Source organism: Melanotaenia boesemani, chromosome 15 (genome assembly GCF_017639745.1).
Source record: "Melanotaenia boesemani isolate fMelBoe1 chromosome 15, fMelBoe1.pri, whole genome shotgun sequence".
Taxonomy (NCBI): domain Eukaryota; kingdom Metazoa; phylum Chordata; class Actinopteri; order Atheriniformes; family Melanotaeniidae; genus Melanotaenia; species Melanotaenia boesemani.
Genome location: NC_055696.1, coordinates 1,382,733 through 1,402,423, shown reverse-complemented (window position 1 = coordinate 1,402,423; position 19,691 = coordinate 1,382,733). Strand labels below are relative to the sequence as shown.

General features: G+C 40.9%; 3 protein-coding genes across 4 annotated transcripts; 1 reads left to right on the top strand and 2 right to left on the bottom strand.

Moving 5' to 3' along the window:
• Positions 1-275: 275 nt before the first annotated feature.
• On the top strand, positions 276-3,353 carry si:ch211-266i6.3 (cytoskeleton-associated protein 2). The gene is made up of 7 exons (XM_042008242.1): positions 276-521; positions 882-959; positions 1,083-1,891; positions 1,967-2,306; positions 2,384-2,444; positions 2,527-2,761; positions 2,849-3,353. The coding sequence occupies exons 1-7, from the start codon at positions 453-455 to the stop codon at positions 3,108-3,110; spliced, it is 1,854 nt and encodes a 617-aa protein (XP_041864176.1). The 5' UTR covers positions 276-452; the 3' UTR covers positions 3,111-3,353.
• A 145-nt stretch (positions 3,354-3,498) lies between these two features.
• On the bottom strand, positions 3,499-9,989 carry stt3a (STT3 oligosaccharyltransferase complex catalytic subunit A). Of its 2 annotated transcripts, none has more exons than XM_042008240.1 (18): positions 9,889-9,989; positions 9,046-9,166; positions 8,891-8,951; positions 8,685-8,806; positions 8,461-8,606; positions 7,865-7,955; positions 7,503-7,609; positions 7,260-7,424; positions 6,977-7,157; positions 6,654-6,809; positions 6,479-6,570; positions 5,684-5,839; positions 5,145-5,333; positions 4,938-5,054; positions 4,764-4,866; positions 4,427-4,615; positions 4,100-4,215; positions 3,499-3,838 (listed from the first exon to the last, which is right to left on the bottom strand). In XM_042008240.1, the coding sequence occupies exons 2-18, from the start codon at positions 9,131-9,133 to the stop codon at positions 3,800-3,802; spliced, it is 2,118 nt and encodes a 705-aa protein (XP_041864174.1). In that variant the 5' UTR covers positions 9,134-9,166; positions 9,889-9,989; the 3' UTR covers positions 3,499-3,799. The 2 variants fall into 2 exon arrangements, with proteins under 2 accessions (XP_041864174.1, XP_041864175.1); XM_042008241.1 differs by lacking the exon at positions 9,889-9,989 and adding an exon at positions 9,738-9,815.
• A 1,434-nt stretch (positions 9,990-11,423) lies between these two features.
• ei24 (EI24 autophagy associated transmembrane protein) lies at positions 11,424-19,233 on the bottom strand. The gene is made up of 11 exons (XM_042008652.1): positions 19,107-19,233; positions 17,589-17,725; positions 16,817-16,962; positions 15,377-15,437; positions 15,058-15,124; positions 14,846-14,970; positions 14,542-14,661; positions 14,238-14,349; positions 14,028-14,139; positions 12,820-12,894; positions 11,424-12,730 (listed from the first exon to the last, which is right to left on the bottom strand). The coding sequence occupies exons 2-11, from the start codon at positions 17,628-17,630 to the stop codon at positions 12,568-12,570; spliced, it is 1,023 nt and encodes a 340-aa protein (XP_041864586.1). The 5' UTR covers positions 17,631-17,725; positions 19,107-19,233; the 3' UTR covers positions 11,424-12,567.
• Positions 19,234-19,691: the final 458 nt, after the last annotated feature.

The window sequence follows — 19,691 nt, the reverse complement described above, 5'->3', positions numbered from 1 at the left end:
TACACGGTTTTTAATATATATTTATATTCCCCATTAATTTAACAAAAGCATTTTATTTTAATTAAGAATACAGAATGTAATGATATCCTATTTACTTTTTACTGAGCTGATCTACCTTCTTTTCTTTCAATGACTGAAGACAGCGTACAGCTCATTTATGCTTTTTAAATTCCACGTATCCTAAAAACAGCTGGAGGTGACACACCTAACTGACTGTATAACTGGGTGTGTTCGGACCGCTAGATGAGGAATTCTATTTAGGTTCAAACATTCAAACAGAAGGGACGAAAGTGTATGGGACTGATTAAAGAAGGCAGTCACTCTCAATTCTCGTTTTTCAGTCGGTGAAATTTGATTGGTTAGCTTCAGTGTCTCGCGATGATACCACGACCAATCACAGCGCAGAGGCGCCAAGTCAAACGGAATCGGTTTTCCTCAGAAAGGATAGTCGCATGTTTTTCCAGGGTGCCAGTTTTGAACAAACTAGTTTGTCTTCTGCTACCACGAGCAAACACAACAGGGTGAGTTTACATTTATTCTCCTCTCAATTGTACTGAAATACACCCAGTTCAAATGCAGTTTAACTGTACATTTAACTGCCCGCTAATCTTTACCGTTAAGCCATCAACGTTTTAGCACTGCTAGTAACGCGCCAGTTTAATCTATATCTTTAGTTCACACACTAAACATAATGAAGGCACAAATAGATTACAACATGCTGGTTTCTCAATAATGAATGCAAACAGACGAAAACCTTAGTTGAATTGAGCTCCGTGGTGTGAACCTTTACCAAGATTTTCCTTGAAAATATTTACCAAATATCTGTTATATGAATATGTTTCAACCCTGCTTAAGAATGAATGTCCTTACTCAAATTACAGCCGTCTGAAGTGCATTTTTTGGGGAGCTACGCTATGGACAGCGCTGCAGTTTCAAGACGAAACTACACTAATATGAAAGTAAGTGGATTTTTTGCTTTTTATTCAATGCTTTTTTTTGTGCAGAATTCTAATTTACATTGTTTTTCTAGTCATTTCAGCTCACAATATATAAAAATATATTCTTTGTTTTAACTTTGTTAGGGAAACAAGGAAAATGCCCAGCCAGCCCGTGGAAGTAAGCCCTTGGTCAAAACCGACAAAATGTCTGCTGTTCCATTCCAGCTCAAAGGCAACAAAAAGGAGGAATCTGTAGCAAAAATTGAGCCTATGAAGACAAAGGCTAAACCAGTAGACCCGAAGAAGACTGTCAGGGAGCTCCTCTCCCAGAGATCTGTGAGAGGAGCTGCTGCTGCTGATGTGAAACGACAGACACACAGCCAAAGCTTCCTAACTGAACAGGCTGTGAAACATAAAAAATTGGTTGCTGAAGCACTAAAGCCACCAGCTTCTGTAGTGCCGTCAAAATCTGCTCCAGGGATGTACAAAGGCAAGATTGTTCAGTCAAAGATCGGGTCTATTTGGAAGTCAACTGATAGTGTGGCTACAGCAGATCCTAAACCATCAGTCCGCAAACTGGAGAGCCAACGGGTTGGAAACGTTGCCAGAAGAAACATATCCAAATCGGTTGTTGAGGTGCCCAAAAGCAATATGCAAAAAACTGTGTTAGCAAGATCCAGGTCGGTTACAGATAGACTGCCACAGGTGCCCAAGCCCACCGCTAGCAGCCATCGCCCTCCTGTATTCTGCTCCGCTCGTCCTCCTGCCAGAACTGTTCCAGCAACTTCAACAAATGCCACCTCCAGAAGCGCTACTGTTGCTCCCATCAAGGCAAGCGGGAACCTAAATGCAAAGCCAAAGGTTGCAGTGGCTGGAAACAAGATTAAGAAGCCTCCGGCCTCAAGCACCCTCAGCCAATACAGATTTAACACAGAGACTGCAGAGGAGAGAAGGTGAGGCTGTTCTTTCAAACATGGCGACGCTGGTGTCTACTTTAAGATTGCTTTAATATTTTGTCTCTTCTGCAGAGAAAAACTGGCTGAATGGTTGGCCTCCAAGGGAAAGTCTCTCAAAAGACCTGCCATGACAGCTGCGGTGCCCTCAAAAAACAAAGTTTCTGCAAAACCAGATGTTGATGTCAAACCCCAGTCTGATCCTGAGCCTCAGCCAGCAGCACAGTGCAAGCTTGAATGGGACCCCAGCCCAGAAATACAAAAACTGGATTCCCCAGTCCCTGCTCACGACGAAGAAAACAAGGGTGCAGAGTTAAAAACACACAGCCAGACTCCAAGGATCATGAACACCACGCTGGACCTGCTTGAGAGCTCAGGTTCAGATCTGCTTGACCCACAGGACAGAGTAGATGATGTAAGGAGCCAGGCAGTTTTTTTCTGAATTACTTTTATGTTTAAGAATGAGTAATTATTCTGTTTTTATGCTGACAGATTGTTGTAAACCTGTGTGATGCCTTGGAGGCCATGGAGCCACCATCCCGATGCAGTGATGGTAAGTTATACCCATCTGCCAAGATCAGTGATTGTTCTCAATATTTTCATAAAAAAACAAACGTGTCGTTTTTTTTCTCCAGAGGAACTGTTACAAGTGACAGATGAGTGTGATGTTGAGACAGACAGCAGCAAGTCAGATGAATGTAAAGAGCTGAAGCACGAGGAGCTGCAGGATATTTGTCAGCAGCCAAAATCCGAGCAAGTGGAGGACGAGGAGTCTGTGGAAAGTGATGATGATGTGATGGAGACGACACCACAGATTAGTGATGCTTCAGTAATAAAATACAGCGTGAAGACCACCCCATACTTACAAAGGTGGGTCAGTCAATCCTAATCTGCAACACTGTGTAGTTTAGTTGTTTGCTTGGCTAATTCAGAGTTGTCCTTCTCAATCTTGTGCAGTGTAAAGAAAACAATTGAAGATGAAGTCAGCGCAAGTGCGACCAGAAGGAAAAACAACATCAAAGATCTGAAGTTTCTGACACCAGTACGCCGTTCTTGCCGCATCCAGCGCAAATCCTCCTGCCTGCCAACGATGCTCGTCGATCACGACCCGTGTGTGTCGTCACTGGCTGAGCTGGTGATGCTGGATGACGATCCCAATGCCTACATTTACAGAAAAAACCCAGCGCTTCTGGAAGACCTGCCTGACCAGAACCTGTGAGATGCACTGTATGGTTCTCTATGTATGAGATGAAGGCTAATGGACACTTTATATTAATACTTAAATAACCTAAATCTGCACAAAACTTCATTCAATTATCTTCTCATGAATGTGTTGCATTTTCCTTTAACTTTTAATCTAAAGTTGACAAGTAATGCCTCTTACACTACTGTAAATGTTTACCATTGTACTTTAACAGTAAAACTGGTGGAAGGAAAAATAAATGCATTGGGTCTTTATTGCACAATGTCAGCAAGAATGCCAAATATTAAGTAGTAACTCAGTTTAATGTGGAAGTCCATCACAGCTGTTGGTTTCTACAAATGGAAAAACTGCACCAACATCAGCTTCTTGTGAGCAGTTTGAGGGAAAAAAAAAGACACTCAAGTCACATTTAATCCCACTTTAATTGACCACATTGTAAAAATCCAAAGCACTCTTAACTGAACACTGCTTTCCTTTATACACTTCTTGGCAAATTATGCTTCCTGACACCAGACTGGATGCTTCGACACCAACTCCCCCAGGTCCCGGAAGAGACATTTCATATAAAAAAAAAAAAAAACTAAGCAGTTTTCTTCCCCAAAATACATAAAAAAAAAAAAAAGTACTCCCACTCATCTGCAGACCTCAGGGGAAGGCGATCAGTGCTCTTAGCTGAAAGGCTGTTTTCTCTGCTGTCTCAGATTTTATGTCCTTGAAAGACCTCGGTTGTCAAGATCTTTCACCTAAAAAGACAAAGCCATTTTTAGGATGTTCTGACAATGTAATATAAAAGCTTAACTTTAGTAAAAAGGCTTGACAAAGATGCAGCTCAAAAATAAACATTTGTTTAGACTTATAGGTAGTTAACACAAGGTGCACATTCATTATCTGTTAATTTCCTTTAATTACTAAATTAATTTCAAGTTGTAAAAATGTTGATGAAACCAGTTAGTCTGTAATGAATGTTAAACCCTATGTTCAAGAAAGTAAATAATCTAGTTTACCTTGTATATCCTGACCAGCCAGTGCTCTGTGGTGTAGGCCTCTTCCAACACATCCAGTTCAAAATCTTTGTTCCCAATTTCAGCATTCCTTACTCTGTCATAACCAGGTGGCCTCTCTGCAGATAATCAGACTTAGTTTTAAACTTTCAGGTTCATCTCAAAGTTTAGTAGCAACAGTGTCATGTTCACTTTAGGTTCAATGCAACTGTGGTGTAAAATGTGCAGCAACTGGTCATTATAAACCACATTTCACCTTCTGCCACAGTTTGCATGGAAGACACAGCTCATCCTATAAAAATCCCCTTAAAACAGGCTGCAGTTACTTACTTCCCTCTGTGTAGACCTGTCCGAAGCGGTAGTAGCACATCTTGTACATAAGGCAGTTTAGCAGAACTGGGGAGCCCTCACGGTCCACTCTGAACTCTCCTGTGGGAGTATAGTAGTCGTGCTCCTTGATGTGTTTGCCCGTCTCCGTGCTTCCCCCGATACGGACCATCCACAGAAACTTGTTGATATCTGTCAAACAGAGGTGGACAGTTATACAAATATCTTGTCATGTTTGAACCAGCAGTGTCATTATTACTCAGAAATCAAATATTCTCAAGCAAATTCACTGAAATCCAACTCTGAAAATCCCATCTGGTGGTGATAAATGGTGACTTGCCATCTGAGGAGTAGCCCGTTAGTCCTCCAAAGATCACCAAGACGTAACTGACATCCAGCTCTCTCATGATCTCATAGGCTCTCTCCTCTGTGGAAGCCATGGCCTGCAGAGCAACGGACAGCTCATCCAACACTGCATCCTTTCATTAACATTATTAAATGTTACCTAACTCACCTGCCCAACTCTAGAAATATGCGTGTTGTTCCACGTATTGTTGTCCACTAGAATGGTTCGATTAGCCATAGCAGTTATCTGGTAACCATAATCCCACCACGACATGACTTTGGCATCCTGTGAGACCGGGCAGAATATAACCAATCAAAACAATCTCAGGATCCTTTCCAGTTCACCTTTTTAAAAGATTTTAGTGGGGTGACCTACCTCAGGAGTGTTGTGGCGGAGCCAGTAGTAGGCCTCTCTGAAATCATCAAAAATGATGCGGCTGCCATCGCCTCCACGGGCCGAGAGGACGATCGAGGGAGAGGAGTAAGCTTCGCTGGTCACCCAAGTAGAGTGGAAGGTGTATGTGATGAGGAAGAAAGCCATGACAAGAATCATCCCACTGGCAACCTGATGGGCCCGTGTGACAAAAAGATCAACCCAGTTAAAAATCACTGACACCAAAGAGGCTCAAACACCCAACCAAAGAATTCATTTTATTTTTTTCATTTATAATCTTACCTGAAGAGTGGCCAGCAAAGTCAGAATCTCTTTATTGTCATTGCAACAAGTACAACAAAATTAGGTACCTCCAGTGAAGTCAAGTAAATCCAAATAATGTCAATTTAACACCTACTGAGCCTGCGACTTAAACGGATATAAAATACTGTAGTGGACATGATTGTTGCTGAATCCCAGTGTTAAACAAATTCAAATGAATTCACAGTATACTGAAAGAGACCCTCAGTCCTCGTTCCTACCTCATTTTTGATGGGGTAGGTGGAGTCTTGCTGTTTCTTGCTCTTCTTGTCCGGCCGGCTGACGTCTAGATTCTTCATGTAAGTTGTTAACACCTGGGACACGCCGATGCCTGACAGGATGCACATTACTGGAGCCAACACCAACATCAGACGTACCTGCGAAGGTAACAAACAACCCACATATTAACCAGCGTGATGCTTTTTGTCATAGTAATCGGTGCTTCATTAAGTATTCCCCCCCTCTGAGGACATGAATTATTTCCGCTCTGCTATCATAAAGGCTCTCTGAATCTCTTAAATACACCCTTTCAGAGTACAGGATGGGATTTTGGAGGGTATTAGCTTACATGTAGACTTCAGATTGGTCTCAGATCTGATCTAACCAATGTCCACATCAGCATTAGCAAATTATAAGATTTGTCCGTCACCATGGGTGTGTGGGTTGCTATGGTAATGGTGGCGCTGCTCTACAGCAGATTCCCCACAAAGCGGCAGCAGAACAAGGACAATTTTTCACCAAGGTGTCTGGTCCGGCTTAGTTAGCAAGATTCTGCTTAGCAGGACACTTTTCAGTGGATTAATCATGTCTTCAAACTCAACGAGCCACTCTTAAGCTCACACATTCATGCAGTGCTTTATTAGATAAGCTGAGTGCATATTTCTGATCTACACACACATGCTAGCACTAATCAATGCATGTAGACTGGAAAAGCTGTGGAATAAGCAACCGACCATCTCCTGAACCACATCATTAATCATATCCATGTTGAAAATAGGAATTTAGCACAATCATACCATGACAGCTGAGAAGTACATGCTGGTAACTCCATACATGATGATGAAGATCCTGGCATCAGACAGGTTGTTAAAGCAGTAGTAAAGGCCAACTGGAAGGAAGGAAGGAAAGGTTAACTGGAGACGAAACATGGAGCGGTCATACTGTAATAACTCCAGTGTTTTTCTGACTTACCTGGAAACATAAAGACGAGCAGCTGAAGGTCAAAATAGTACGAAGACCAGGTTGTGGGCTGGTGCTCTGAGACGGAGGCGATGATGGGGATGTTGTTTTTAGCGTAGGAAGGGTCCAGCAGGGAGTAGAAACGACCAGTCCATGGAGAGATTTTACCTGAGAAGAAATACACACGTTAGATCAATATAAGAACTGGATCAGTTTCTCACAAAGGTTAAGAAAAGGTAGTAAAGATATGAAGCCAACGTTCAAAATCAATGCTCTATCGGTGAAGTTGCGCTTTGCTGATGCTGCTTTTTGGAGCACGTCATCAGTTCTCTCACCTGTCAGCATGAGAACAGCACCCACAGACAGCAGGATGAAGCCCACCAGGGAGATGACACTCTTAAACAGCACCTCAAACTGCTGTGCGTTAAGTTTGCTGCGCAGATAGTCCACAAAGGCATGGATCTGGCACAAGCCAAACACGCCGAAGGCTGCCATGTGCTCCGACGACTGCACCGGCTGGGGGAAGAAAGATGAAGAGACAGGGAGGTGAACAATGTCACACAACAGCCATTTTTCAAATCAATACTCCTGGTGATGTGACAAGGAAATCCTTTTTACCTGAAAACCAACAAAAGAGATCTGCATGGAGAGGATGGTGCCCAGGCAGTAGACCGTGCAGTAAGCCACATATATACGATGAGAGAATCTGCCTGTGAGCATCAGCACCAGGACATGGAGGGGGATGAGGTTGATCAGGAACACATAGCCACCCCAGGAGGAAACCTGAACACACAAAGACCTCATGATGACCTCTGAACTCCTGAATTCATTCAAAACATGTCAATTTCTTAATCTCCTCACCATGTAGAAGTAAGCCAGGGCACACATGGATGACCAGTACACCGACCCCGTCTTGACGGCTTTGATCCACATGTAATAAGTCAACAGCATGCAGAAGATGGCAATACCTGGGAGAGAGGGCAAAAAGATTTCATTTTGTTCTCGTTTTCTGTAAATAGCATCAGGGACATGTGCATGTTTTACACCATAAAGGCAAAAATTAATGATGCTTTTTAAATTTAAAAATCACAAAAATGCACAACACCTAGCACAATGTGCTATAACCGGGGATTCATTGAATGTCTTTATTTTAAATCTGGCAATCACTCATCTATGAAAACACTCAAAGATGTGACTTTGGCAGTAACTGGTAAGTCTGGTACCTTCATTATCGTAGGAGCCGGCGACAGAACGAGAGATATAACCGGGCACCACTGCAATCATGGCAGCTGCCAGGAGTCCAGCACCTGCATCCTAAAGAGACAAACAGTCCAAGACGTCATTTAGTTTTAGTTGATTAAAGTTTTCCTTATGCGCTGACTTTTTTTCTGTATGTAAAAGCGGTAGGTGTTATTTAAACATTTCCTTCTACGTTCTTTTGATTTAAATGGTTTGTTTTGCACAGACTAGCCTCCATATTAAGAAGAACCAACAAACCCGTCTGTGGTGCATCAAAATACTTTTCAGCTGCAGTGATGTGGTGAAATCCTACTGGTGAAAGGATTTTCACTTAGTCGGTAATTATTTTCATCTTTTATGAACTGTGTGATCACTTTTTGGTGCTTTTGAACTGTAAAGCATTACACCAAATGATGCTTCTATCATATCGTCCAGTGAAGGTTGCATTCCTCTTCAACAGTAACACACAGTAACTGATAAACTGCAGACAATCACGTATGTCTGGCACGACTTTTCACAAAACTGTATTCAGATAGGAAAACCATCTGCTTAATCCAGACTTGTGCATGTAGTGTTTTACCTTCAGCTCCTTGGTCAAGTGGTAGGTGACAATGGCGGTAAAGGAGGAGAACAAGGGAGCCAGGAAGACGCAGACATTACGGATGTCAATGGTGATGTGGAAAAAATGTAGGACGTGATACAGGACGGCAGAGGTGACCATCAGTCCTGTTAGAGGAGAGGGACACAGTCATTCACCAGTTCTTTTGTAATCAAGATAAATGAAAGAATTATAAGACACTCTACCTGGATAAATGGTGCCACCAATGATCCTCCCCAGAGGATACCATGCCCTGTCATCAAACCAGTTGTGAAACTTATAAAATCCTTCCTCGGCAAGGAAGCGTGTGGTACGGTAGTTGAAGTACCTGAAAGAAAAATGGAGATTAAGGTAAGACAAGAAGCGGAGGCTGAACTTCTACCGAATTAATCGCAGCACAAGTAGGACTTACGGATCAAACTCATGGATGACACTTTCAAACCTCAACACGGAAAAAAGCCGAGTGGAGAATGCTGAGGACAAGTACAAACACGCATTAATCGATTTCTATTTTCATTCATCAAGGAGGCAATGTTATATGGTAAGTAAGAGATCCAGAGGACTTACAGAGGACAGCGGCCATAGACAGGATGAGCAGCTTCAGCAACGTGTCTTGTTTCTCATAAGACAAACGCAAGAAGCCCAGCTTGGTCATTTTGGCGAGGTTAGAAATAGCTCACCTTTCTACCTAATAAAAAAACAAAGCACAGTTAAAACAAGGTTAATATAACATCTTTACCTTGATAGTGTCTAATATAAGACAAAAAATGAGTCATATTAATTCAAGTCAGCTTTTAAATAAGCCAGATACACACACACACAAAAAAAATCTGTGTTTAAGCTGTAAAGTTCCACGTTTAGGCCAACGAGATAAGGCCACGCAGTAGACATGGCCTCAGAAACCAGGAAGAAGAGACTTTGGAAACCCGGTGCAGGAATTGGTGTCCATCTTTCTTAGGTTTGCATTAAATATATTGTTCAAAAGGCAAAGTTACATCACTAAGCCCAACGAGGTTCTACTTTATGCTAACTTTCTAGATAGCACAACCATCATAATGTGCCTGAGAATAGCAGATGATAACCAACCTTCCCAAAAGCTAGTCGCTATCGAATGGCTATCAAAGTACATGCTGCAGTGCTATAACCTGCAAATAAACAAAGGCACATATATTGCATCTGTTAGCTAGTCAGGATCAGGCCGGCTAATTTTGATGCAGATTTCATCCATTTGAAGTATGAAAGAAGCTAGAGAAGCTAACTTGCTAGCTGCTGTTTCGTGAAAATAGTTGTCTAGCACCTCTTTTTTAAATTATTTGCAAAGTACCGCGAAACCCAGGGCAACAGCGTCGCATTAAAAGCGATGAAAGAATTCAGTAACATTTATAACGTTCATTATTTAGTGACACTCACCCGCTCCGCTCCTGCTTCTCATACACTTTTCACACACAACCTTCAACGTAAGGTAGTCCCGCCTCTACTAAGCCGTGCGTGAACGCTCATTGGCTTAACATCAGTCACAGTAAACTCAAAGACATTTTATTGGCTATATTATTGCCACTCAAATTTAGATGCCTACCTTGCCGCTGTGGTGTAGTGACGTGTCCTTAGTAAGGGGGAAAAAAGAAACGTATCGCCCCCTGCTGGTTGAAAATAACAGCATTTAAAAAATCAGTCATGGTTCCACAGCAGAAGTTACCAAATGTTAACAGCATTAAATCAATTATATTAAATTATACATAGTAAGATATAATGTTATGACCTAGTTTGTTAATCAGTTAGAGAGAACGTACAATGAAACATATAATATTAAAAGTGTACACAAAGTTTTTTCCTTTGTTCTTACAGGTCAGTGAGTTCAGGTCACAGTCCATTTTTTTCAAACAAAATCCAAACAAAAACATATTAATTTCTCTCTTATGCAGATTTTCTGCTATTCGATGCGTCTTATTGTAGCCTTGCTGTTATTAAACTGAATGACAGACTCTTAGCTGGAATCATAGAAAAAGCATTCTACCTCTTGAACTTTCCCACATTTTTTCACACTACAATCACACACTCTGGATGAGCTGCAGAGATCCACAGCTGAGAATCTGTCCACAAAACAACAATTAGTTATGTACTTTGCAAATCTGACCTTTGTGGAACAGTGACAAGAAGAAAGTAATTGTTGAAAAAAAGTCATATAAAAAGTCGTGCAGCAAACACAGCAACCCTGGAAAATGTGTTCTGGCCAGATGAGACCAAAGCTGATCTTTTTAGCTTAAATGCAAAACGCTGTGTGTGGCTGAAAATCAACACTGCACATCACCTGGTCTAGAAACCACCACCATGACACATGATGATAGGAACATAATGTGGTAGGGATACTTTATTCAACAGAGACAGGGAGTCTGCTCAGAAATGATGGGAGGACTTGAGACTGGGGCAGAGATCAGCCTTCCAGCAAAACAACGCCCCTAAACATACAGCCAGAGCCACAATGGAATGGTTTGGATCAAAATGTGTTCATGTGTTAGAATGAGTCAAAGTGCAGATATAAATGCAAATGAAAATTTGTGGAAAGACTTATTGTTGTCCATAGACACTCACCCAATCTCAAAGAGTCTCAGCCACGTCATACCTGCAAGTAACATATTTTTGGCCATTTTAAATGTAATAAAGCCAAAAATGTAATAATATTTTGTCTACAAGTTATTATACTATTTGTTGGTTAGTAGCATAGCATGAAGAAAAAAAACTTTTGGAAGGGTAACAGCAGCAGCTGATCACGTATTACGGTAATGCATAAATACGACTGCAGTTTTCAGAAATACAAGTTGTTTTTTTAGCAGTTTTTTTGTGCAGTTTGCTTATAAAAAGATATTGGTTGCTACATGTTATTATGTGGAGAAAGAGAATGAAGGAAATAGAAAACTGATATAAACCAGAACGCAGTTCACAAATACTGAATACTGACCAATTTTATTGAAATTAGACGTATTACTTTTACAAAACCTCACTCACAAATGTCAGTCTGCACAAACACCATCCTCCTCTTACAATAATTGCACAACTTTTCAAACTCACTGCTCTCTCAACAGCAAGTAGCTCTGATGGGTGAGAAAAAGGTTGGGGGGGATCACCAGGTGCTGGAGAGCTTGATGAACATTTAAGAGGTATTGACATTATGTACAGCACAAAAACCAACCATCAAATGATCTTTGGGGATCAATTAAATTTGAATAAGTTCTCTGGGAAAGAGGAGTTTTAATAAACTGAGGCTGATCACCCGTTCGTAAAGGCGTTACTTATATGACTTCTCGCTTTGTTGCAGGGCTTTGCGTTGTAGTGATTTAAAGTGAAATAAAATGTAGATGGAGCAGTTTGGCAGTGTCATCTCACCATCATCGACTCGGGCAGCTTTTCTTTTGCTGGTGTCACCATGTGAACTACAACATCCGACATGGAGGGCCATTTTAATTTGGGACGAGACACCAAGCAAGTGATTGTTATTTGGTTTTAGTTACAGAATGAAACCAATCCTTTGTGTACCAGCTTCTGAAATGTTGATAAATAAACTACCTAAAACAGCGTGAGCTGCATCTGAATGAAATAAAAGGAGAAATAAAAAGAAAGAATAAAACTCCCTTTAAAGCTGTACAAGTCGGTTCCTGGAACTGCTCGAACACGCTGCAGGTAAACTGTGCTTTGCTACCGGATGCAATCCTTCTTTAACTAACTTTGCTTTATCGTTAAAATCTACAATGTCTTGTGCTGTAATGTATTAAAAGGAGAGTCACTCAAATGGCACATTATACAAAAAACTTATACTGAAATTAAATCCCAGAGGAAAAAAAAGAAAAAAACTCTTTGTTATTTGTGTTCATAGTGTGAGGCACAGGTCACTCAATTTTAGTGTCACACTGAAAATGCGTCAGGTGGGTGCTCCAAACAAATAACAATAAAGACCAGAGATCAGACGAAAACATGTAAACCCTTCATCCTACAACGTATAACTTCATTAAGGGAAATCCTTCTGGAAGAGTCACTTTATCACACGTAACAAAGACACTTGTTGGTGGCCATCTTTTAATCCGTCATGTGGATCCATCACTGGGCGGGCAGCAGTCTCTGGCGGTTCGGGGAGGTGTGGGGCGAGGACAGCTTCTCTGATGAGGCAGACGACGTCAATGAGGACTGCAGGTGGACGGTCTTGTGGAAAAGCTTGTTGCTGATCAGCACAACCAGAGAGAAGAGACGTAACTGGAAGTGGCTGCAAAGCAGAAATGTCTTGGGTGAATGGTTAAGTTACACGCATACATAATGCTTCTATTTTGACTTTTTGTAGTTATTGACACTTACTACAGCTTTGTTGGTGTCTTTGCCTCATTAGCGCTGATGATGAACAGAGGGAAGAGGATGGAGAACAAGCAGCCGCTACAAAACACAAAAACAAAACCAGATATACAGTTTAACCAAAAAGAGGACGCTTATTCATTTAACAAGCAAACATCTCTGCCAGCTTCATGGTCAGCTTCATTTTAGCTGTTCTTTTCATGCAATAGAGCACATTTTAAGGTCCACGGTCCTAATGAGATTTCCAGACAAGCCAACCTACAATTTCTACAATTTCATGATATTTGAACCTGGCTGTCCCCAAGAAGGAGCCGGAGGGTGTGACTGTGGAGAGAGCTTTCTAGTTTTTTGCCTCCACAACCGAACCTTGGATAAGCGGAAGAAAATGGACAGGTGGATGATTCTGTGTGATTTGGTGTAAAGCTGCTGTAGGCAGCTGGTCTTTTTCTCAGAATGTTTATAACGAACAGCAAGTGGTTCGGTTTTTGTGCGTAAGGTAACAGGTGTGAAAATGTTCTAGGCGTTATGCCCGGGTTTTATGCAGAGAAACAGGACTTTCTTGACAGATGCAGGTCAGCGTCGCTGTAAATAAGTCAACGTATAAATGTATATTTAGGTACTTGATAGCTGTCTCTTCAATAACTGCATTTCCATTACAGTTTTTCTCAAAATAAAAGCGATATTTCAAAAATAGTTCGGTTGTGATTTGCAGGTGTTTGCATTGAATGGTTTTCAGCACATATCTCGTTATTCTCGTAAAGTCTCATCCCGCGAGGAAGATGATGTCTAATTCTGTGTAAAACTCTGCATTTCACTGTTCTCTGCTATGGCAGTTACATTTTTTCTTTAATTATTAGTTAAAACAGTTCCCTGCGTCCACTCATATCACGCCATCTTTACCTGAACGGAACTAGTTACATGACCTCCTACGTTGTGTCGTGTCCTACCGGGGACGGTAGGACTGGTCACGTCTGAAAAACCTCATGAGAGCGTAAAAACGTTTTTGAGATATTTGAGAGATTTTTCGAAATGTCGGTGTTTCGATTACCGTCTTTTTTATTGCAATATTTAGGTTTTCTGTAATTCTACGGGTGATGGAAACACACCGAATCATGCTGATAAATCATCTGTGTAGCACTGTAAAAATCAGAGACTTTGCAACTAATCACATTTGTCTTGTTTTTATCGCTTTGAAAAGCAGCACTGCAACCAACCTGATGATGTACGACGATGGCATGGCGGTCAGCAGCGCCATGGGCAAACCGAAGCCGAAGTAATATGGCCAATTCCTCTCAATATTAGACAGCCGTTGATGCATCTCAATGCCTTTAACAAACAAAAAAACACATTGTTTTATTGACTTTGCTGTTCAAACAACTTAATAAACAAATTGTGTTAAAGAAAAGAGACAAAGATCATCTGACCATGGTTGAACCAGCGATACTCAAAGCAGTACAGGGAGTAGAGCAGGGACATGTGGAGGAGGCTGACCATCTGTCCAATTGCATCGATGGGAAAAAGGCTAACAATCATACCCTAACGGACCACAAAGATAAACACAAATAATTAAATTCACCAGGAATGCAGAGAGAAAATGTTTTATTTTTTGTGTAGAAATGAATTCAGACTAGTGTCCAGAGTGGCATCGGTACGAAGAATCGAACACAAGAGTCTGGATGTTTGAACTGCAGGACTGAAAAACAAGAATCCATGAATGAACCCGTGTACCTGAATGAGGAAGAGCGCCTGGAGGAGGAGGTTAAAAAGCATGTCTGCGATGATCTTACTGACGCTGGGGAACGGCTGGGCTTTGCAGCCAGACACTTCAAAAGCTAGGTCCGCTATATCCTGCAAACAAAAACACACCTGACACTTTAATCCGCGTTCCTGCACCCCAGCTGCAACAAAGAAAGATTATACAATCTATACAATCCTCTTGCCCTAGATCTGGTCATTGTGTCATTTAATACAGTGCTGTGTTTAAGGCACGCTGGGCCGTGCAGTGATATCTAACACGGAAGCAGGACCTAACCTGGAACCAGATGGCGTTGACAATTTTGCTGAGGACGAACAGAGGGAGAACCCAGAGAGCGCTGAAGACGGAGGTTAGAATGAACTCTAACCAGGACCACACACTGCCATGGAGAGAGGGGTCACCTGGAGAAGAAAAACAACTCTGTTTACTGACTGGTTGTTAGCACATGCCAGACGGTCTGCCCCAAATTCAACAGCAACTATACATACCAATGATTTTTGCTGTGAGAGTCTGCAGCAGTGGGATAAACACCCGGTAGAAGAGAAACAGACTGAGCTGGAGGGACAAAATCAAGTGTGTTAGGTCATTATTAACACACACACACCCCAGCACAAAGACGCTGAATACAATCCAGTATTTGGCTGTGAACATTTAAAAGTCAGCTAAGTTTAATGCTCAAGAAAAATAATAAAATCCATACAACATGCATGAAACAGGGTTATTCTCAACATTTTAGAAAAGCTGTAAAATAAACGAGGGTCAAAATTAAGCAGTACTAGACTGAAAGAGAAAAATGAAAGTGCTTACCCAGAACACTCCCCCATTCCAGGCACAGCACTGAAAAATCCTGCTCGCTACTTTTGGCTCACTGAAAGAGAGTAAGCACAGAAACTATTACTGTTCAATGCTAAATGAACACGTTGCTTTCTATTTCAATCCTACATCATCAGAGTTTGGCAAAGGCACAAATCCTGTTCATGGGTCTCTGGAGGTATAACACAACAGCTTTCATGGTGACACCTGGCAGGTAACAGAGCTAATTTCCTGACAAACGGATATATGTAGTCATCTACTGTCGAAAGGTAAACTATTACAGAAAGGCCTTCAAGTGCCTCTGCTAACAGTTCCAGTGCACACCCACTCAGAAAATGCCAACGTTTCTCAGTTTTTTCTAACAAGTCATTAACAAGCCAACAGTCAACCGACTCCTGCTAATCCGGATGCTGCTGACTGTCACAGTGGCTTCAAAAACGGCTGTTCATCAACAGATGGCCGATGTCACAGAGCTTCGATCGAATTCTCATTTCCAGAGTGCATTTTTGTAGCTATCAAACATATAAAATATATTCCTAATGCTTGATGTTTCAAAAACTAATACAAAATGTATTAAATAAAAAAGCAGTTAATGTTAATAATTGAAAAATCTTTAGTAGCATCATAATAAAAAACAATAATAACAATAATACAGTAATAAAAAGAGATGGTTGTATGATCTGTACATGCATGTTTTAACCTTGCTGATGCACTGTTACGCTTTCACAGTATTCCTACCGCCGACTTCGCTCATGTCCCTCCCAGAAATATGCAAATGTTTTCAGCTGTGTGCATTTCTGAGACGTGATGTCTTAAAAACACAGAGCATTTATTTGTTTGACAGATTTAGATGGTATTTGCAAAACTAAATACACTAATTTGCTAATAGTTTTTGCATTTGTAAGCCATACTGTGCTTATGTGCGAGCGGTAGAGAAAATTCAAATCATGTTTCATTTGGAAATTTACTCCGTTCATGGCTGCTGAAATGAAATAATCTGATAAAATTTACAATCTTCTATTTCTATTTTCATAATTATCCATAATACTAAAACAGAAAAATAGAAGATAGTCTAACCAGGTCTCATCTACACGCTGCAACACACGTTCAGTGGAAGGATTTGAGTCAGTTAAGCAGCTACGTTCAAGCTTCCCTTCTGACTGACTTGCAGAAAAATGGACTTATCTGGTGGAGCTTGAGGGACCTGTTGCACAGGCAGTTTTAAAAGGATCATGTGAAATGAAACCATGTAAAAACTCCAACAGAAACAGCTAATAAATAAACATTAAAGTTGGTTGTGTCTAACTTTTTTGTTCACTTTACCATTTGATTGTAAAAAATAAAGTTAGCTGCAAGTGACCGGGAGTATGCAGGATTTTTATTTCAGGTATACTCATGCACACATTTGCAGAAGTGAAACCATCTCCAACCTACTTGTCTGGTTTGCGTTCCTCACTCTGTGCCCGCCTCTGTGCAAGGGCTCCGCTGGCCCTTCTCCTCCGTTGCTCCTCCCTTTTCTGCTGGATGCGGGCATCCAACTTGGAGATTGTTCCAATCCCCAATATGGAGTCCTTGATCCCCTAATAAGACCAGGTCAATAGGGAGCGCAGGTAAAATGTTTGTTCAGTAAGGATTGCATCTATACTGGACAGCCAAAATATCTTTGTGTTTAATAAACAATAACCTAATTTATTTTACTGGATGGGTCGGTTAGTCAGAAAACGAGACTAACTGACAGAGAAACAGAGAAATCTGATGGTGGTTAAATTATGCACACTGTAAAACATTCAGCAGCAAACACAGTGTTCCAAAAGATTTCTATAGCTTGGTAGATTTCAGCAATGCAACTGGAGAGGCTTGGAAAGACAAACAGATAACTTCACTTATCTCAGAATCACATTTTAAAACTAATAAAAGAATCAAAATGATTTTGAGGGGAGTTTTTTCATTTCTATTATATGATCTGAGCAGATTATTCTATTCTATTCTATTAGGAGAGATTAGGTGAATGGTACAAAATAGTGTGAACATTTCTTTGACCTACTCAGCTGAAAAACATGCAAATTTGTATATGCTACTTCAAACTAGTGCTGAAAGAGTGTACTGTGATGAATGAGTTTTTGTCTCGCTGTTCAAACAAAACGTAGATGTGGGTCATGTCACAGCTCATGAGTAAGAGCAGCATAGCATGTCTGTGTCTGCTGACCGTCGCAACATTGTGGAGGAAGGCCCTGACGCTGTCTGTCATCTCTGGACCAGCTGCAGATCCATCAACTGCAGAAGGAGGGGGGGCTGGTGACCTGGCGGTCTGCTCTCATGGCAGGGAGGGGCTCACAGAGTAACCTGACACAAAGCAGACCCAAGAATATGACATGAACTAGTGGACTTCACAATTTTTAGCAACAAATAATAATTTTTACTTTATTAATCCCAAATGGGAAATTCAGCTCTGCATTTAACCCATCTCTAGATGTACTGTAGAGCACTCAGGGAGCAGCTGGGGGGGTAACGGCCTTGCTCCAATTGCTGCCATAACTGCTCCAAAAGACAATATCAGTGTCTGATAATAACCCAGCTACAAATGCAAGAAGCAAGGGTTCACTGAGGTATGCTGGGACTGATAGCTGTTTAAAGACACATTCTGTACTGGGCTTAGTTTAATCAATTTTCATGCCAAGTTTTGTCATGCTAAGTGCAGCCACAACTAGTCCTCACTCTTTACACAATCAGCCTTTTATGCAGTGGCCTTAGTCTGACTTTAAAACACTGATCTTGATGTATCAACTGTTGGTAGTTAGTCCAAGCACAAATGAACGGGAATAAAATGCTCCAGTATCAAATTTGAACAGCTTACTTTTCCTTAAAGAACAGTATTACATCTTCGTTAGTATTTCAGAAATATTGTTTACGCTAAAAAAAAAAAAAAAACGTCTTACTGCTGAGACGCTATTCCCATTCTTGGCATGTTGGCAACCATTTTATGTGGTATAACTTTTTTTTTCTAATAACGTGATATGGTCGAAATAATATTACAAAATGCCCAAAATGATTCGATATGGTGAGAGTTTTCTTTTTTCCAGATAATGTCTGTGAACGCTGAGAAGGAGGAAAGAATAGAGTAAACTCCAGGGCAAAAACATGTCTCATAAATATGACTGAGCAGTCTGACAGGACGTTTCGTCCCCAGCTAGCAAACTGAGCTTCAGAGAGAGCAAAGCTTTGTTTGTTTAAATTACGTTGCTTTGGTTCTGAATACTTGTACCCGACCCACTAATTTGTCGCACTGTGAATTTGTGCAACAATGACCCATCTTTCATTCTCAAACAAGCTTTAAGACAAAATGAAAACTAAATGTTTATGTCTGAACAGCTACAGTTTCTGTGATACTGTTAAGTCAACGTTAGCAAGCTGGCTTGTTAGCTCAAACTGCTGACAACGCTCGCTCAGTGTTAACTGACTCTCGCAGATCTCTTCAAGAAGTCTTGAAAATCTAATAAATAAGGTGCATTCTTGTATAAACTTGTCATCGGGATGCATTTGGTGACATAATCTGACTTTCGGTTGTTTGTTATAGTGCACTGCTAGCTTGTCTCTATGTTGCTAGCTATGTGTTCATGCTCAACAACTAATTTAACTGTTGTTTTTTGTTTTCGTCAAGACAACGCCTCAACAAGCCGGCAAAGTCAAAAACAGAGCCCACAATGAGCCACGGAATCTTCCTTACCTCATGCGACAGGCTCGGGGTTATAACCTCGTTAATTTTATCTTTCGCCCCCTTAATGTGACACAACAAACACCTAACAGACACTGCCAGTAGCTAGGGCCGTGGAAAACAATATTGCGCAAGCTCCGACCTCTAAGCTTTATGGGAAGTGTAGTACTTACTGCTCAACTTGGAGGCGTCAAAGGAAACGTCAAAAACGTCTACTGAAAACGAAGTATTACATTTAGACGCAAATAGGCGCCTATAGAGACATTCAGTGGGTTCAAATACAGCATTCATCTTATTTAATTATACAAATGAGTCCGAACAGCATTTTTAGAGAATTTGATATAGTGTTATTATAATAATGAAGGGCTACTTGTTTACTCCAAATGAGAAGTAACAGACACTATTTTGAAAATGTAATCTTGCTGAGTTGTAATTGTTTTGTTTTCATAAAGGAAATAGTTAATTATTATTATTTTTTTTCGTGTGTGGTTTAACCGAAATAACCAAATAGGTAGGCATTTGTTATACAAAAATCAATCAGTATTAGTTACACACAGGGAAATCCTGTTACTGAGGTGAACTTGGCAGTATGGGCAC

Bases quoted from the DNA above. Each gene is read 5' to 3' on its own strand.
- si:ch211-266i6.3 (XM_042008242.1), top strand. From the start codon at position 453: ATGTTTTTCCAGGGTGCCAGTTTTGAACAAACTAGTTTGTCTTCTGCT. The intron at 522-881 runs GTGAGTTTACAT...CTCAAATTACAG, and splicing joins CCACGAGCAAACACAACAGG to CCGTCTGAAGTGCATTTTTT. The intron at 2,307-2,383 runs GTAAGGAGCCAG...TTATGCTGACAG, and splicing joins CACAGGACAGAGTAGATGAT to ATTGTTGTAAACCTGTGTGA.
- ei24 (XM_042008652.1), bottom strand. From the start codon at position 17,630: ATGACAGACAGCGTCAGGGCCTTCCTCCACAATGTTGCGACG. The intron at 14,350-14,541 runs GTACACGGGTTC...GTGGTCCGTTAG, and splicing joins AGGCGCTCTTCCTCATTCAG to GGTATGATTGTTAGCCTTTT. The intron at 12,895-14,027 runs GTTGGTTGCAGT...TGTGTTTTGTAG, and splicing joins CCATCGTCGTACATCATCAG to CGGCTGCTTGTTCTCCATCC.
- stt3a (XM_042008240.1), bottom strand. From the start codon at position 9,133: ATGACCAAGCTGGGCTTCTTGCGTTTGTCTTATGAGAAACAAGACACG. The intron at 6,571-6,653 runs GTAAGTCAGAAA...CCTTCCTTCCAG, and splicing joins GCTCGTCTTTATGTTTCCAG to TTGGCCTTTACTACTGCTTT. The intron at 4,616-4,763 runs GCAAGTCACCAT...TCTGTTTGACAG, and splicing joins AACGGGCTACTCCTCAGATG to ATATCAACAAGTTTCTGTGG.